The 17,156-nt window shown below is 43.5% G+C and overlaps 1 protein-coding gene across 2 annotated transcripts in view; it reads right to left on the reverse strand.

Annotated features, from left to right (window-relative positions):
• Positions 1-17,156, reverse strand: part of BLOC1S6 (biogenesis of lysosomal organelles complex 1 subunit 6) — a 308,964-nt gene that overhangs the window by 26,772 nt on the left and 265,036 nt on the right. For both annotated transcript variants that reach the window (XM_086958261.1, XM_086958262.1), the window contains 2 exons: positions 4,887-4,974; positions 4,277-4,363 (listed from right to left, as the gene is read on the reverse strand). In XM_086958261.1, coding sequence (XP_086814387.1) covers positions 4,277-4,363; positions 4,887-4,974 — 175 coding nt within the window. The remainder of the gene's footprint in view (positions 1-4,276; positions 4,364-4,886; positions 4,975-17,156) is intronic.

A 17,156-nucleotide genomic window follows, 5' to 3' on the forward strand; every position in this document is an offset into this window, starting at 1 on the left:
GAAGAAAAATACGGAGTGGGTAAGTAAGAACACCAGTTTATTAGTTTGCTTTTCCGGTTTTTCTTCGCTTTTTTGCATTTTGTTTTTTGGGGACTGCTTGCACCTGGTTAGTGGGAGACCAGGCAGTATGTCCCCACGCCCGGGAGGTGCTACTGCCGCCATCAGGCATCATTCGCATAGATTCACATATGTCCGGGAGGTTTTGCGCGTGTTTGCTATTGAATCCCTGCACTAAAATAAAAGCAGCCTGGAGTTGTGGTTACTCGCCAGGCACTGTCCTCGTATAATCAAACAACATTTGCACTGATTTCTTGATTCAGGAAGTGTCTCTAATGTGTACTATGTTTGGAAAAAAAAATCTGGATTACTTTATTTTAAAACGCTGGTCTTCGCATCCCGCAATTTGTTGAGAAAAAAGTCAATATTGGTGGTGGGTGTTAGACGAACTTGTCTTAGTGGCTTTTTAGAGCGTACAGATGCCTGGCATGGGTGCACCATGCTCCTTTAAACTCCAGTGACCGGGGCGTGTTTACATTCTCATTCTACAGACATGCACGCTCAGACGCCAGTGTTGTGGGGCTGGCGCACTGTTATTGTACAGCGTGTGTGGGGATGTCTGACAATCCCACAAGCTGCACCTCTCAAAGGAACGAGAGAGACTTGAACATTGCCAGGCATTTAAAAGAAATTCTCGTCCTTGAATTATTGATAGTGCACAATTTAGAGTGATGAATATATGTTGCAAAGTTTGGAGCCACACGTTACAAATTAACATGAAAATGGTATTTAAAAGTGCAATGATCTGGTGTCAATATGTACTAAAGGAAACTAAATGCAAATAAAAACACCTACATCTTTAGCGTTTCATATAAGCATCACTCAAATCCTCAATTATGCTCTTACTTCTGAGCTTTTAAATCTGTGTTATCATTTTGCAGTTTATTGGTATCTTCAAATCTCTCTTGCCAAGGAAGAATTACTCGGAGCTCTCATTTTTCAAAGGCCCAGGCGTGTGTGGGTCATCCAGGACCGTGCTCTACATTCTGTGAATTGTAGTCCTGATTTGATAATGGTCCAAATAGAACATTGAGGATCCTCAGGAATGTTTGCGCATCTCATGGGGCCTCCGTAAGCAGGCCTGAGTTTTTGGCAATTTGAGGATCAGCAGAATAGCTGCTATGAAGTGCAGGTGCGTCATTCATGCTGAAGTAACCAGGCCCTTCCACACATTGGACACTGCGCTGCCTCACACACACTGCGCTGCCTCACACACACTGCGCTGCCTCACACACACTGCGCTGCCTCACACACACTGCGCTGCCTAACACACACTGCGCTGCCTCACACACACTGCGCTGCCTCACATACTGCGCTGCCTCACATACACACTGCCCTCCTTCACACACACACACCACGCTGCCTCACACACACACACTGCGCTGCCTCACACACACACACACACACACTGCGCTGCCTCACACACACACACACTGCGCTGCCTCACATACACACTGCCCTCCCTCACACACACTGTGGTGCCTCACACACACTGCGCCGCCTCACACACACACACTGCGCCGCCTCACACTCACACTGCGCCGCCTCACACACACACTGCGCCGCCTCACACACACACTGCGCCGCCTCACACACACTGCGCCGCCTCACAAACACACTGCGCCGCCTCACAAACACACTGCGCCGCCACACAAACACACTGCGCCGCCTCACACACACACTGTGCCGCCTCACATACACACTGCGCCGCCTCACACACACACTGCGCTGCCTCACACACACACACTGCGCTGCCTTACACACACTGCCCTCCCTCACACACACACACACCACGCTGCCTCACACACACACACCACGCTGCCTCACACACACACACACTGCGCTGCCTCACACATACACACTACGCTGCCTCACACACACACGCTGCCTCACACACACACACTGCGCTGCCTCACACACACACTGCGCTGCCACACACACACACACTGCGCTGCCTCACACACACACACTGCGCTGCCTCACACACACTGCGCTGCTACACACGCACACACTGCACTGCCTCACACACACACTGCGCTGCCTCACACACACACACACTGCGCTGCCTCACAAACACAGTACGTAGTCACACACTGCTGTGTCACTCACACTGTCCTATCACACACACTGTGCTGTGACACACACACTGCCCTGTGACACACACACTGCACTACCTCACACACACACTATGCTGCATCACGCACACACTGCCCTGCCACACACTGCGCTGCTTCACACACACTGCGCTGCCTCACACACACTGCGCTGCCTCACACACACTGCGCTGCCTCACACACACTGCGCTGCCTCACACGCACACTACGTAGGCACACACTGCTGTGTGTCACTCACACTGTCCTATCACACACACTGCACTGTTACACACAAACTGCACTGTGAGACACACACGGCACTGCCTCTCACACACACTGCGCTGCATCACACACACTGCCCTGTTACACACTACACTGCCTCACACACACACACTGTGCTGCCTCACACTGTGCTGCCTCACACACGCACTGCGCTGCCACACACACACACTGCGCTGCCACACACACACACTGCGCTGCCACACACACACACTGCGCTGCCACACACACTGCGCTGCCACACACACTGCGCTGCCACACACACTGCGCTGCCACACAATGCGCTGCCTCACACACACTGCGCTGCCTCACACACACACTGCGCTGCCTCACACACACGCTGCGCTGCCTCACACACACTGCGCTGTTTCACACACACACTGCGCTGCCTCACACACACACACACTGCGCTGCCTCACTAAATATCAATACATCTAAGTCACGTAAATACAACACATATTGCATTACAAATGCTATAGGTGTCACATTTGCAAATGTTAAAACTATTGGCATTGTAAACAACAAAGCTATTAAGTTTGCTATTTTCAAAACTAACACATAAATAAAAAATGTGTCATTTACAATACCAATAGCTCAAACTTTCCTAATGCGAGACCTATTGCATTGCAAATGCTTGTTGGGTATAGCCGTGGTTAGATGCTTTATTAGTATCTTGGCTGCACTCTTGACACCATGTAAGGTTTTTGTTTGGTGATCTTTGTTGGTTTAGGCACTATTGCTGAGGGATGAGTCCCCCGTTCCACTTCTATCCCTTCCAGTTGAAAGAACTGAGGCAGCACTTTTGCTTGTATACCTGCAGATTGCACATCTAAACCTAGGTGGCAAATGAGGACAAAAAAATAAATTAACTCTATCTCTCGCAAGCTATAAAAACATGAGAGGCTAATGGCAGTGGAACAGAATATCAAACTCAAGGAAAATCTTATCAAGTGTTTGATTCTTTGGAAGGGGTATATCTATTATCTATTCTGGATAGACTGGATAGACTTAGCATGCCCAGTAGTTTGACAGAACAGATCAGACAGCTATATTCTTTTCCATAAACTCTGGTACAAATTAGTAATGAGCATTTCCATCTCTCATGGAACCCGATGGGGGTGTGCCCTTTATTCCATTCCGCTTGCGACTGCCCTGGAGCCACTGGCTGTTAAGCTTAGGCAGCACTACTTCGGCCATGCCCTCTGATATACACAAGCCACAATCCTTTGATCTCCCTCTATGCAGACAATATGACATTGTATTTGAGAGTACGGAGGGTATGGCTCAGGTTGATAACGTGAGAAATCCTAAAATGTAGGGCCCTATTGGGAGGGAGTCACTATATACTGTAACAAATCACAGTTCTTCCACCTGCAGATAGGGTTGTTGCACACTTCACACTGGAATGGTGTGAGAGCTCAAAGGGATGCCTGGGTATATCGGTCAATAAAATGGCAGACCAGATCACATGTTGGTATTCACTATCATTGTAACTGGCCAGGCGAATAGCACTAATAAAAATGGTTATCTTCCTTAAGCTCCTTTATCTCATCGTGAACATTCACATCTGCCTACACTGGTCCTTTTTTCAAGCACTGAGATCCCAGATGAACAGACAGGTGTGGGCTTGAAAGTAGCAAAGGGCAAAGTGTGAAACGCTGATGTTACCATTCCACATTACTCATGTGCACAAGCAGAAAATCAATAAACAGAACCAAAAAAGGTTTGAATAATTCGAAGTGTAAACCTCAAACAAGTAGTGATCAGAACAGAGTAATATTGAAATAGTGAATCACATTTTACATTTTTACTTCCAAGTGAAAAGGCAGAATAAATAATCAACTTACTTTTAATTTTGATGTTTTTTCGTGCAGGGTCATCATTTCTTTTCTAACGTTAACTAACTTGTTATGATAGTATTTTGCTTCTGAGAGCTAAAAAGAACATAAAAAATGAGCATCAACATTATACAGTTACAATTTCAATTAAGCTTTCGCAAATGCATGATTTACATTCCTAACAACAAATCTTTTGTATTAATCTTACAGATATTTTTCTTTCCTTCGAAGGCGTACTCTAGTCTCTGTTTTTACTCTAAACACAATATTTAATGAGTAAAAGAGAATAAGTGCTCAATGTGGAAGTTGGCAGCATGGGGACTGTGATAACAGCCAACCTTCACCTGGAAGTACCCTTTGACAGGAAATTTGGATATTTAATTGAAAGAGCAAGAGGAGGGTGCATGGATTGGAGGGAGGTTAATATGCATTGCTGACCATGCATTAGATTAAGATTAAAGATAGTCTGTATTTATCTACTACCAAAGTCACCCTAAAGCAATACTTCTAGTCTGCTTCACAAAGGCCAGCATCTCTTCCAATGGAAAGAATATCAACGTTTTAATCTGTACATATCAAATAGCTGCTATAATAAGTACACAAATATAACACAACTCACCAAAGCATTGATGTCAAGAATGGTACTGCACTCCCTGAATTTCGAAATTTCCTGTTCCAATGTGTCTAGTAATACTACCTGGTTCTGCCTATTAAAATTAAAGCACAAACATTAGCAGGTACAAAAGCATTAAAATAAAATATAACAAATTATGAAGAAATATTTAGCCTTTATTCAAAGAAATGTCAATGAAAGAGAACTTTGTCAACTTTAATAGGTGTGTGTGTTTATGGATTATAGGGGTGTGTGTGTGTATAGGGGTGTGTGTGTATAGGTGTTGTGTGTGTGTATATATATATATATATATATCATGTACTCCGTTTGTCTCCAAGCTCGCGCAGCTCGCACAGCCAGCAAGCAGACTCCGGACACGGACCTCGAGGTGCTTCACAGATCTTTATTTGGCAGAAAGAGTCACAGACGTTTCGGCTCAGCGGAGCCTTGATCACATGACAGCGTTTTCAATGCAAGGTACACCTTTTAAAGTGAAACCAAGTGGTCAACTCAAATCACCTGTGCAAACTTACTAGTAGACATAGAAAAAATACTATGTAAGCACCCAACTCAGTTTGTACTTCAATTTTCTAAATAGATGTAAAATACATTTGTAACAAATCCATATAATCAGTATTCTGTACAGATTCAATATTAAGTGTGACTTGAATTATAAATGGAATTCATTAAAAAAAATCATGGTAAAATACACATATCTATTGTACAAGTCCGTCTAAAAGAAACCTTATTTACAAGTATATACATCTCCTACCACATGTCTCCTAACATTTGTAAATTTAGATTCTGATTTTTATTCTAAATTTAGGAACCTTGGATTAATGGCTGAATCCATATAAAGTGCTATGTGCTGTTTTTTCAAAGTGCAAAATGTGCTTTAAAGTGCCTTATTCCGACAAAATGTGCAAAATTGGCAATATTAGTGCAAATACGCATATTACTATATTCCTCGGTCCTAATCTGTGTCACTTGTAAACAGTGTATATTTACAAATATAATGATTTCTATTGAGGAGGAGAGTTAATTTATCAGTTTCTATTATCATTCAGCAATTTGCATTGCAGTTTCTAATCATAGACGGAATAAAAATGGTATCACATTTCACATAAGTCACACGAATCTGTAATATAGACTCCTATATGGGTGCCATAGTTGCCATGTCTCAATGCCGATTGTAATGGAACGAGTGAAAATAATAATTCAGGTCCAAAAAGGACCCAGAACCCAAAACCAAAAATTAAGAATAAAATAATAAAAAACCTTATGTTAAAAAATCCTTACAGTGTATTTCATCTTGTTGGTTTTTAACCAGGTTGAAAAAACAGTGCACAGTGAAAAATAATGACAAAAAACATAAAATGTTCTCAAAGCAGCATAACTTTTACAATAGAAATCATTATAATTTGTGTATGCTCGCAGCCCCCTCGGGATCTGTCCCAGCCTTCTCCCAGCCGGGTGATTGCCTTGGACATTATCCTCGGGGGGGAGAGCGCACACTCCTGATAAATTGAGTCTTCTAGAGCAAGCAAGTGTGGAGGTCTTCTGTCACATTCAACCCATGGGGCACCTTAGTATTGAGCAGGAGGATATATTTCGTTTCCAGCTTTCTAAGTCTGGTTTCCCTATCTCCACCCCTTTTAGTATTGATGACCGAATCGATAACCCAGTATCTAAGACCACTGTTGTTACTTTGGTGATGGTCCTTGAAATGGCGTGCTACTGGATATGTGCTGTCCATATTAGTTATTGCTCGCAGATGTTGTAAAATGCGTTTATGGACAGCATTCCTGGTGCTGCCCACATCTGCAAACCGCAAGGACAGCGCAAAACATATATTGCGTATTCTGTCTTGCATGTTAGTACTTGGGTTATCAAGTGTTCTTTCCCTGTAAACCCATCCTTGTATGTTTTGGTGTTTTCACCATGAGTGCATGCTTTACAGATTTTACAGTTGTAGAATCCTCTATTTCGTTGCCACCACTCTGTTTTAGTAAAGGGATCCGGGTTGGTTTTGACAATGTGATCCCTTAAAGAGGGTGCTCTACTGTAGGTTAAAGAAATAGACTTTGGCAGACTTTTGCCTATCACATTGTCCCTCAGTACAATGGGCCAGTGTTTATTCACTATTTTTCTTATCTGATGGTGTTGTTTAGTGAATCCTGTTATAAGTCTGAAGCATTCAGGCTCAACTTTATCAGGTTTAGATGTATCTTGCCTGGTAGGCTCCCTGTCCGCTTTCCTGATAAGGAGCTCCTCTCTACTCATGTTCATGGATTTTTGCACAGCTTTGTCGATCAATTTTTTGGAGTATCCTCTTTCAAGGAATCTCTCCCTGCTCTCATTTTGTGCCTGCTTCAGCTCCACGGGGTTGCTGCATATGCGTCTTAATCGCAGCATTTCCCCATATGGGATACTGGAAATGAGATGGACCGGGTGAGCGCTAGCAGCATGTAAAATGCTGTTGCCAGCTGTCTTTTTTCTGTAAACCCTAGATTCCAAACGACACCCCTTGGTGTAGAGTTCAGCATCTAAAAAGGTAACTTTTTCCTGACTGAGTGTCGCAGTGAATCTAAGATTGAGGGGGTTGTCATTAATATCCTCAATAAATTTAAGGGCCTCCTCATGACTTCCTCTCCATATGACGAACAGGTCGTCTATAAAGCGGAACCATGCCACAAGATTGTTCCTAATGATGTGCTGGTACCCAAGCCCGAGAACCAGTTCCTCCCAAGCTCCCATGTGCAAACATGCGTAGCTTGGAGAGAAACTGGCCCCCATTGCTACCCCCTGTTTTTGGCGGTACAACTGTTGATTAAACAAAAACACATTATTTGTGAGACAAAAATTTAACATGTCCAACAGCATTTTAGTGTGCTTTTCATTGCCTGGTTCCCTTCTGGATAAATAGTACCGTATTGCATCAAGACCATCACTATGTGATATACTGGTGTATAATGCTGTTACATCCAGTGCTATCAGCCAATCCCCCTCCTGAATCTGTACTTCCTTGATTTTTACTAGAAAATCCCCTGTGTCACGTATATATGACCCCAACTGCTGGACATAACCTTGTAAAAAATGATCAATATAGATTGAGGTATGTTCAAGAAGGCTCCCTCGTGCTGATATTATTGGCCTTCCAGGTGGATGGATGGGGTCCTTGTGTATTTTGGGTATAAAATACAGGATCGGTGTGACAGGGTATTCAACCTTTAAATAGTCAAATTCAGTGTCAGTAATGAGTTTGGCTGACCGCCACTTACATAGCTTGCGGTGATATTCTTCTTTGATGGTCAGGAGCTCACGGTTGTTAATCTTCTCGTAACATGAGCAGTCATTTAGTTGGCTGTAAGCCTCTTTGTCATAGTTTGTTTTTGTCATGAGGACAACATTTCCCCCTTTGTCACTGCTTCTGATTACCACATTTTTTTCTTTATTCAGTTTATCAGTCAATGCCTTATATTGCTGTAGCTGGGCTGAATATCTGCGCTTAATGCCCCCGACCTGAATTTGCAACTTCTTTAAATCTGCTACAACATTTTCCTGGAAAATATCTATATTGTCTCTTAACAGGATGGGGTAGAATGTTGATGGGGCTCTGAATTGTGTGGTTGTTGTTATTCTGTTACCACTCCCATCAATCCCCTTGTTAGTTTCACTGGTGTTAAGGGTTGCATCATATCCCATTCCTTCAGTCTCCCAGAGCTCCCTTAGGATACGAGTCCCTTGTGATGCTTCAGGTTGCTCGGTCTCGACTGTTCATTCCGTATCTGATATTGCTCCATCCTTGTTTTTTAAAGCATAAAACTTGCGTAGCTTGAGCTTCCTAACTGCCTTATACACATTGCATCTCGTGCTGGCATAGTCAAAGTCGCAAGGGGGTGCATAAGAAAGGCCAAGTTTGAGAATATTCTCCTCTTCCTCTGTGAGTGTTAATTCGGTAAGGTTGACAACAGTGCGGTTGGAGGTTGCTTTTATTCCTGTTGAAGGGCATTAGTTCGCCCTATTCCCCCTCCTCTCTTCTTTTGAGCTCCTCTTTTTTGCCATCCGCGACCTCTGACGGCGCCTGTAGTTTGCCCTGTGTTTTCTTGACTGCCCCTTGCATTGGACCTCAGGGTGTTCCGCCTGTCCTGGCCTAAAAAAACAATCTCCTGGCCTGGTGTGAGTTTTGGTTGTTTCGCCACTTCCGCCTGTCTGCGGCGGTCCGCTTCAGAATCCGTGTCGGGATCAGAGCTGATTGTGGCATTGGAGGATTCACTCGTTCTGTTGGTTTCCTTAATTGCGGAACCGGAATGGCTTGGGGGGTTCTTTTTGTTCGTTTGTTGTTGCTTGGGGCCACCCCTGCGCAGAGTGTCAAACTTACGCGCAAAAGTAAAAATCTGGCCAAGCTCATAATCATTCCTATCTCTCTGGAATTTATATGATTTTCTTGCCACAATTTTTGCCTCCTCTTTCTTTAGACGCTCTTGCATGATTTTAGATAGTCTATTCTTTTCGTCCTCTTCCCCCAGGCCATCGATTTCTTCTTGTAAGTCCGCTATCTCTGTAAGGAGTTTGGCTCTGTCTATGTCTGCGTATTTTATGAGCACCTGCACCTGATGTCGCGATGCTTCTAAATTAATTTCTGCCCACTCCTTCATCAAGTCGGTGTTTGGATTTTCATAGGTGGGGGCTGTTAATATTCTTAAGCCCTGCGGGATGCGGTTCACCTCAATGTAGCGCTGTAGTGACTTTGACTCCCACCACTTAGCTTGCTCCTGAAATGACTTTTTTTCCAATAACTTGAAAAGTTCTTTAATTTTAGTTGTACTGCTGCCACTAGCTTCAGTGTTCTTCTTCCCTTGTATGTTATTCGGGATAGGGGTGTCATCGGAAAACATTGATGCAGCTAATGTCTCCCGCTCCCTTACGCTGTCACCCGACATCTTTCTGCAATATTCAAAATACTATGCTGGTGCTGTCTAGCTGTCCGTTTTTAAATCACCGGCAGTCTAAACTTGCTCCCAGACTTGTCCTCTCTCCTTTCCCAGCCGTGCCAGTTTTTATTGAGCTTACTTGATTTAGCGTCCTTGTTTCCCAGGGCTGTAATTCTCCGTTGTGATTGCAACTCGAGCCCGAGTCGCGTACAGCTTTGGGCGCTCGATAATCCTTCGCTCTGTTTTCCGGTCAATTACCGGAAGCCGGGGGTCAGACGCCATACTCCTTCCGGAGCTTGTAATTTCCCTGAACGCCGTTCAGAGAAGGAATCCGATTCAAAGCGTCGACCAGTTTTCAAGGAGGGTCCCGTGTAAAGCCAGGACGAATCCCACTGGCTATATCTCCTGTACTCCGTTTGTCTCCAAGCTCGCGCAGCTCGCACAGCCAGCAAGCAGACTCCGGACACTGACCTCGAGGTGCTTCACAGATCTTTATTTGGCAGAAAGAGTCACAGACGTTTCGGCTCAGCGGAGCCTTGATCACAAGACAGCGTTTTCAATGCAAGGTACACCTTTTAAAGTGAAAGCAAGTGGTCAACTCAAATCACCTGTGCAAACTTACTAGTAGACATAGAAAAAAGAAAGACATAGAAAAAATACTATGTAATGCACCCAACTCAGTTTGTACTTCAATTTTCTAAATAGATACATCTCGAAGCTCCCAATTGCATCAGCAATCCCGAGGCACTCACCAGCGAGTGCAGTTTCCGCGCCGATACTCGCGGTCAAATAGTCAGGCTCAAACCATTTCCATAAAGAAACGTATAACGCACTCCAGGGGTTAGCGGCAAGATTTTATTTCAGTATATATATATAGTCTTCGAGGAAGTTGGTGCAAATACTAGTCCGTTATGCTGAGTCGGACCGCTTGAAAATACAAAACCAAATTGATGCGCTGAACCTCGAGATTGAGGAGTTAAGTACCGACAAGCTGGCAGAAAGCACCAAACTCCGAGAGGAAATGATGGTCCGTGTCCAGAAGGAGGAGGACATCATCATAAAGCGTAAACAGTACAAATTTCAGCGGGACAAAACAGACTATCTGGAAGGTCGTATATTTACGTTTGCACGGAAGTATGACGCCAGGAAAGCGTCCCAGCCGCCAAAAAGCACGGTGCCTCCCAAGGAACAAGGAGCCCAACGGGCTACATCATCAGCCAGCTCATCGAATGCGGATCTAAGTTCTAATATAGACAGCGGCTCTGAATATGAAGGAGGTAGAACCCGGTCGGGGTTGGGGTTTACCCGGTTCACGATGGCGCAGGAGATGGAAATGGTGAACGAGGACAACAGGGATATACTACGCCCCAGAGTCAACCGCCAAAAGGCAGCAAAAACCCCAGCGCCAAACGACGACAGCGCCGAAAAGCCAGAGCAGGACGATGCTCCAAAACGCAAACCTTACAAAAAACAGTGGAGCAAGAAGAAGAAACAACCATAGAACAAACAGGTGTGTCCAATTTTTCTATCATCAATCTAACCTCCTTACAACTCACAGATTCCGAACTTAAAACATTATCTACGGGCTTATCTTTTTGTCCGCCTCGAAATTTTAATTACGCGGACACCAGAATCGATTTATTTAAGTTCACAAGGAAACTTAAACTGCAAAAACACTTTTTGAACAATAGGCCTAGGAATCAGGATGTTAGATCAGATAGCAACACCAATGACAGCTCAACACTAATTGTTCATGATTTGCCACTCGTTCAAGATATGGAGAGCCTAAGACAAGAACAGTTTGTGTCACAACAAACGGATGTTGATAGTGCTTCCCAATCTGGCAACACAATGGGTAACCTCACAAAATTCAAGCCAAAATCTACATATACTCCACAGATGCTGCACGACAATTTAGATATCTTCCAGGAGGCCATAGTAAAAGATGTCAAGACATTGTACTCACAGACATTGAGGAACAACAATTACAGAAATAACTGTAACAAAAAATACACTGATTTAGTGGCAAAGATCCAAAAGGCTGGCAATGTGATTGTCCGCCAATCGGACAAGGGGGGCAACATTGTTTTGTGGGCAAGGGACTTGTACTTAGAAGAGGCGACTGCCCAGTTGAATGATATCTCCTGCTACAGACACTGTGATCTGGCGGTCATTAAGGATGCCCAAAGTACATTCTATTCATTGCTCATGGGATGGCGGTCATCAGGTCTCATAAGCATGGATGAACTTAAATATCTAAAAAATGATTTTCCCATCATGCCCGTCCTCTACCTGATCCCCAAGATCCACAAGAACTCGCAGAAACCCCCCGGAAGACCGATCATCTCTGCATGTGGGGGGTTGCTAGAGAATACTACAATCTATGTGGACTCATACTTGCAGGAACATGTGTTAGGATTACCCTCTTATGTCCAGGACTCCAGTGACTTCTTAAGAAAGCTAAGCACTGTTCAGTAGGATCCATCATACCTGCTTGTAACACTTGATGTCTCTGCCCTATATACCAGCATCATCCATGCGGATGGTCTCAGGGCAGTGGCCTATTACTTGGGGTTCCGTCCGATTGCTTTGGCAGAACACAACAAAATGCTGTTATCAATGATAAAATTCTGTCTGAACAACAATTACTTTATGTTTAATAAACAGCATTTCCAGCAAATCAGGGGTGTAGCCATGGGGGCCTGTTTTTCTCCCAGTTACGCCTGTCTTCACATGGGGTACTGGGAGAGACAGGTCCTCAGTGGCGAACACTCTGAGATTTGCAGGAATCACATTGTTCGGTGGTTCAGATACATCGATGATGTATGTATGATCTGGAAAGGAACCACCGAGCAGGCCACAGAATTTATCCACAAGTTGAACGAGAACAATTACAACTTGTCATTTACTTCTGATATCAGCAGGACACAGGCCACCTTTTTAGATGTTGCCATAAATATCATCAATGGAGAAATTCAAACATCTCTGTTCAGAAAGCCCACGGCTGGCAATACTGTGCTGCATGCACAGAGCCACCACCCTCCCCATTTGATCCGCAGCATCCCCTACGGGGAAATGCTGCGGATCAGAAGAGCATGCAGCACTGAAGCACAGAACCAGAAAGCCCAGGAAGAGTGCAAACAACGATTTCTGGCTCGAGGATATGACAAAAAGGTGATCCTGGCTGCCATCAGGAAAGCCAATGCCATACCCCGTTCTGTAGCCCTGGAACATAGGGGGACACGTAATTCCACCATAACCCCAACACAACAACCCACCAGACTCATTTGGGCCTTTAACAATCAGCATGGTGCGTTAAGAAAAATTGTAAATAGGCATTGGGGTCTCGTCAAATGCGATCCCATCATAGGCAAATATATGCCCACAAAACCAGCGATCACGTATAGAAAAGCCTTTTCCTTACAGGACGCACTAGTAAAATCAAGCCCTGAGTTAGTGAATAAACAAGATTGGTTGGCAGGGAGCAGAGGCTTCAGAAAATGTGCTTCGTGCAAAGCTTGTATTCAGGGGGTGAACAAGACCGAGTATTGCATTCCATTTTCGGACACCCCAGGTAAAATCAAGAAAAAAATCACGTGCAAAAGTGAATTCTGTGTTTATATTTTGGAATGCCCATGTGGCCTTCGTTACGTGGGCAGTTCCAAATTACAGGTGCATAAAAGGGTCCTTCAGCATCTACGGGCCATAAAGTCTAACGACCCAGCATACCCGGTTGCTAGACATTTTAGAGAGAAGCATAACAGCAACAGCTCTCTCTTAAAATATTATGCCATAGACACTATTGCACCTATGAGAAGGGGTGGTAACAGGGAAGCAGCGTTGAGAAGATTGGAAACACGCTATATTCTCATGCTAGACAGCAAATTTCCCAACGGGTTAAATGCATCAGAAGATTTTTACACCTGTCTATAGTTTTGCTTTCTGTACAGATTATCTCCAGTGGTTTGTTCCTTGGGGTACTATAACATGCATCTCCTTTAGATATTCCACAACATGGTTTTGGTTCAGTACTTCCAGCTTGGCCAGTGGTTTGTCTAGGGAGACAGGTGCCCACATGTCTTAATTATTTTACCTGGTGATCCTACTGCTTTTGTCGACAGATTAGATTATAATATACTTAACATCATGATCATGCTTATAATCGATTTGGAATCTGTTCGTTGATTTTAATCATATTCACTTGCACTTTGTTTAATAATTTCGGTTATCCTACCAATGTGGGTTCACAGATAGCCAATTGTTTTTAATCAGATCCAAGTGTATCTCATGATCAGGTTTCCTGGTTTAATGGTGTATGTATTTCATCATTGGCTCAGACAAATATGTGCATCTGTTAAATTGACATCGTTTTTAATAGATAGTATATGGATTTATCCGCACACAGATGACAGCTTTGATATTCTCGCTGCCTATTTTTTACATTTCTTTGCACAAACATACATAGTATTTGTTTGTTTAGGTTATTCTTACCTGAATGTGCTTGATTTCACTAACGGATTTATCCGGTTATCATGTAATCAACATGTGCATATATACACCTTAAGATATGCAGATTAACACTTATTATGTGATCTATTAGGGGGATTTATCCCAACACTGATGAACTTTCATTTTTTAACATTGGTTAAACTGTTGAGTGCGCGATTTAAGGCAATAATGAAATTACGTATTTTGACTATGTTTATTGCACTATGCACTTTACTGCATTCTGGTTGGTTACCGTTTTTTAGCACTAGCACTTTAAATTCTGCCTTTCGACTGCATAACACCATGTGATCAAGGCCTGTGAGAGGCCGAAACGTTATGCTGCCGTTTGTTGCCAAATAAAAATTCAACTCACGGAATACCTGGTCCTGCTGTTTTTCTTCAAGGTAGCGTGGCTGAACGTTGCTCTGAGTGCCTTGCTGAGGACCCGTTTGGATAGATAGATATATGGTATTGCAGCAACACGAACAATGCAGCGATTGATTTGCATTTTTGCACCATGAGAGAAAGCATTTTGCCTGCATGAGTACTTACCGGAACATTGCATTGTGGGACAATGAGTATTTTACCAAGCTGCAAATGAATGTCTATGATTAAGGCTATCACAGCTGAAACGCGTCAGACTTGCAACCTTGGGTTGCCGCCCAAATGCATAATAAATGGCTGCTTCCTCATCCTACCAGTGCTTCGGCTATTTCTGTTCACAGTGCTGGTTGCAAGTTAGCGGGATGCTTCGTTCCCGTGGTTTGCCGAGGCTTCCATGCAGGACCATGGGCTCCCGCTCACGAAGAGACTTTGTTGATATATATATCATTCAGACTAAGGGAAATTATGTCATCTTTAGTCTTTTCTTTGTTTCCTTGTAAATAACCCATGACATGTGGAGGGTGGGAATCAATGGTGCACCCTCTGTGTTTACTATTTATACACCACTTGTGACATGGCAATCACATCATGTGATCATGCCGAATCTGATCGTTGTAAGCTCCAGGCACAAATAGAGGAGCTTGAGGAAGAAATAACCGGTATGGGATCAAATGAATCAACTGACAAAATGAGGGCGGATATGGTATTCAAATTGAACAAAGAGGAGGAAATGAATGAAATAAAATGAAATGAAAATTTATAAAGCGCTACAGTTGCCCTCAGGCGTCCAGGCGCTGTGACTAAACAGAATTGCCCTGAGGAGGAGGTAATAAAAAAACGAAAAGTATTCAAATTCGAGCGGGATCGCTTGGATTATTTGAATGGACAGATTTTTACCTACGCCAAAAGATATGAGAATGTTAAGGCGCGTGCCAGGAAAACACGCGTTACACTACCTGGCCCTACTCCGGTTACCCCATCCTCATCAGATGCAAGCTCAGTGGGTAGTGAATCAGAGAATGAGGCAATTAAAGATAGCGCGGTGGGGTTTACAAAGTTGTCCCTGGCTCAGGAGGTGAGCTGTATGTGCCAGGACCGCAGGGACACTTTAAGACCGAGAATTCAAAGTGGCGGACCAAAAACCAAAGGGCAAATAGGAAGCGCAGTGAAAGGCGCAAATGCAGCACCTGGAAAAACAAACAACGAGAACAAACAACAACAACAACAACAAAAAAGAGGACGTTGGAACAAACAAACTGCGAAAATACATACACCAGCCCCAACTCAGTAATAAACCTGACACAATTCGAACTCTCAGACAATGACAATAAGATTCTCAGCCTCGGACTATCATACTGTCCTCCATGCAATTTTAATTATGCAGATGTGTGGATGGACGCTTTCAGATTTATCAGGAAGCTCAAACTGAAAAACATTTCAAGTTGCAGCCTGCGAAAAAGAAAAACGTGGGGGCCACCAATAGTCCAAATGCCAATGATCGCACAGGATTTGACTAAATTTGGGCCCTACAGGAGGAGATATGCCCATCCACATCGATTCCATTGGTGATATCTAGAATTGACCAAGCAACTTGTGTTACTCCTTTCAAACCTAAGTCAGTCTTTTGGCCTACGATGACACATGATAACATCGATGTGTATCCGGATCTTATTACTAAAGATCTAAAAAAACTGTACATGATCACAAATAAAAGACATCAAGCGGTGAATAAAATGAATCAAAGCTACAATAATTTGGTCCAAAAACTGGAATCAAATAAAAATATCGTTGTCCGCCAGGCCGACAAAGGCGGGAACGTAGTGTTGTGGCCCCGTGAAATGTATATAAATGAGGCTGAAGGACAGTTAAAAGATCAATCCTGTTACAAAAGGAGAAATTTGGCAGCGATCAAACTGGCTTGGCAAGATCAAAATTCCAAATTGATAGCGTGGAAAAGCTGCAACTTAATCTCTAAAGAGGAATTTGGGGTTTTAAAGAAGGATTTTCCAGTTATACCTTCATTTTATTTGCTCCCCAAAATCCACAAATGTTTGAACAATCCGCCAGGGCGTCCCATAATTTCCGCCATTAATAGTTCAACAGAGAATATTTCCACCTACATTGATTATTTTTTGCAGGACTATGTCAAGGGCTTAAGGTCCTATGTACAGGACTCATCAGACTTTGTACGCAAATTGAGTAATACATCATGGAATTCAAATTGTATACTGATTACGTTAGATGTGACCTCATTGTATACGTCGGTACGGCACAATGATGGTATCAGAGCAGTAAGCCACTACTTAAATCAACGTGCAATTAATTTTTCTGCCCATAACACCATGCTAATCTCTATGATTAAGATCTGCCTGGAACAGAATTATTTTCTGTTCAACAATCAAGTGTACCAGCAGATAAGAGGGGTAGCCATGGGGGCCTGTTTTTCACCCAGCCTAGCGTGCTTGCACAT

This window comes from Lissotriton vulgaris, chromosome 2_1 (assembly GCF_964263255.1).
Source record: "Lissotriton vulgaris chromosome 2_1, aLisVul1.2, whole genome shotgun sequence".
Classification (NCBI taxonomy): domain Eukaryota; kingdom Metazoa; phylum Chordata; class Amphibia; order Caudata; family Salamandridae; genus Lissotriton; species Lissotriton vulgaris.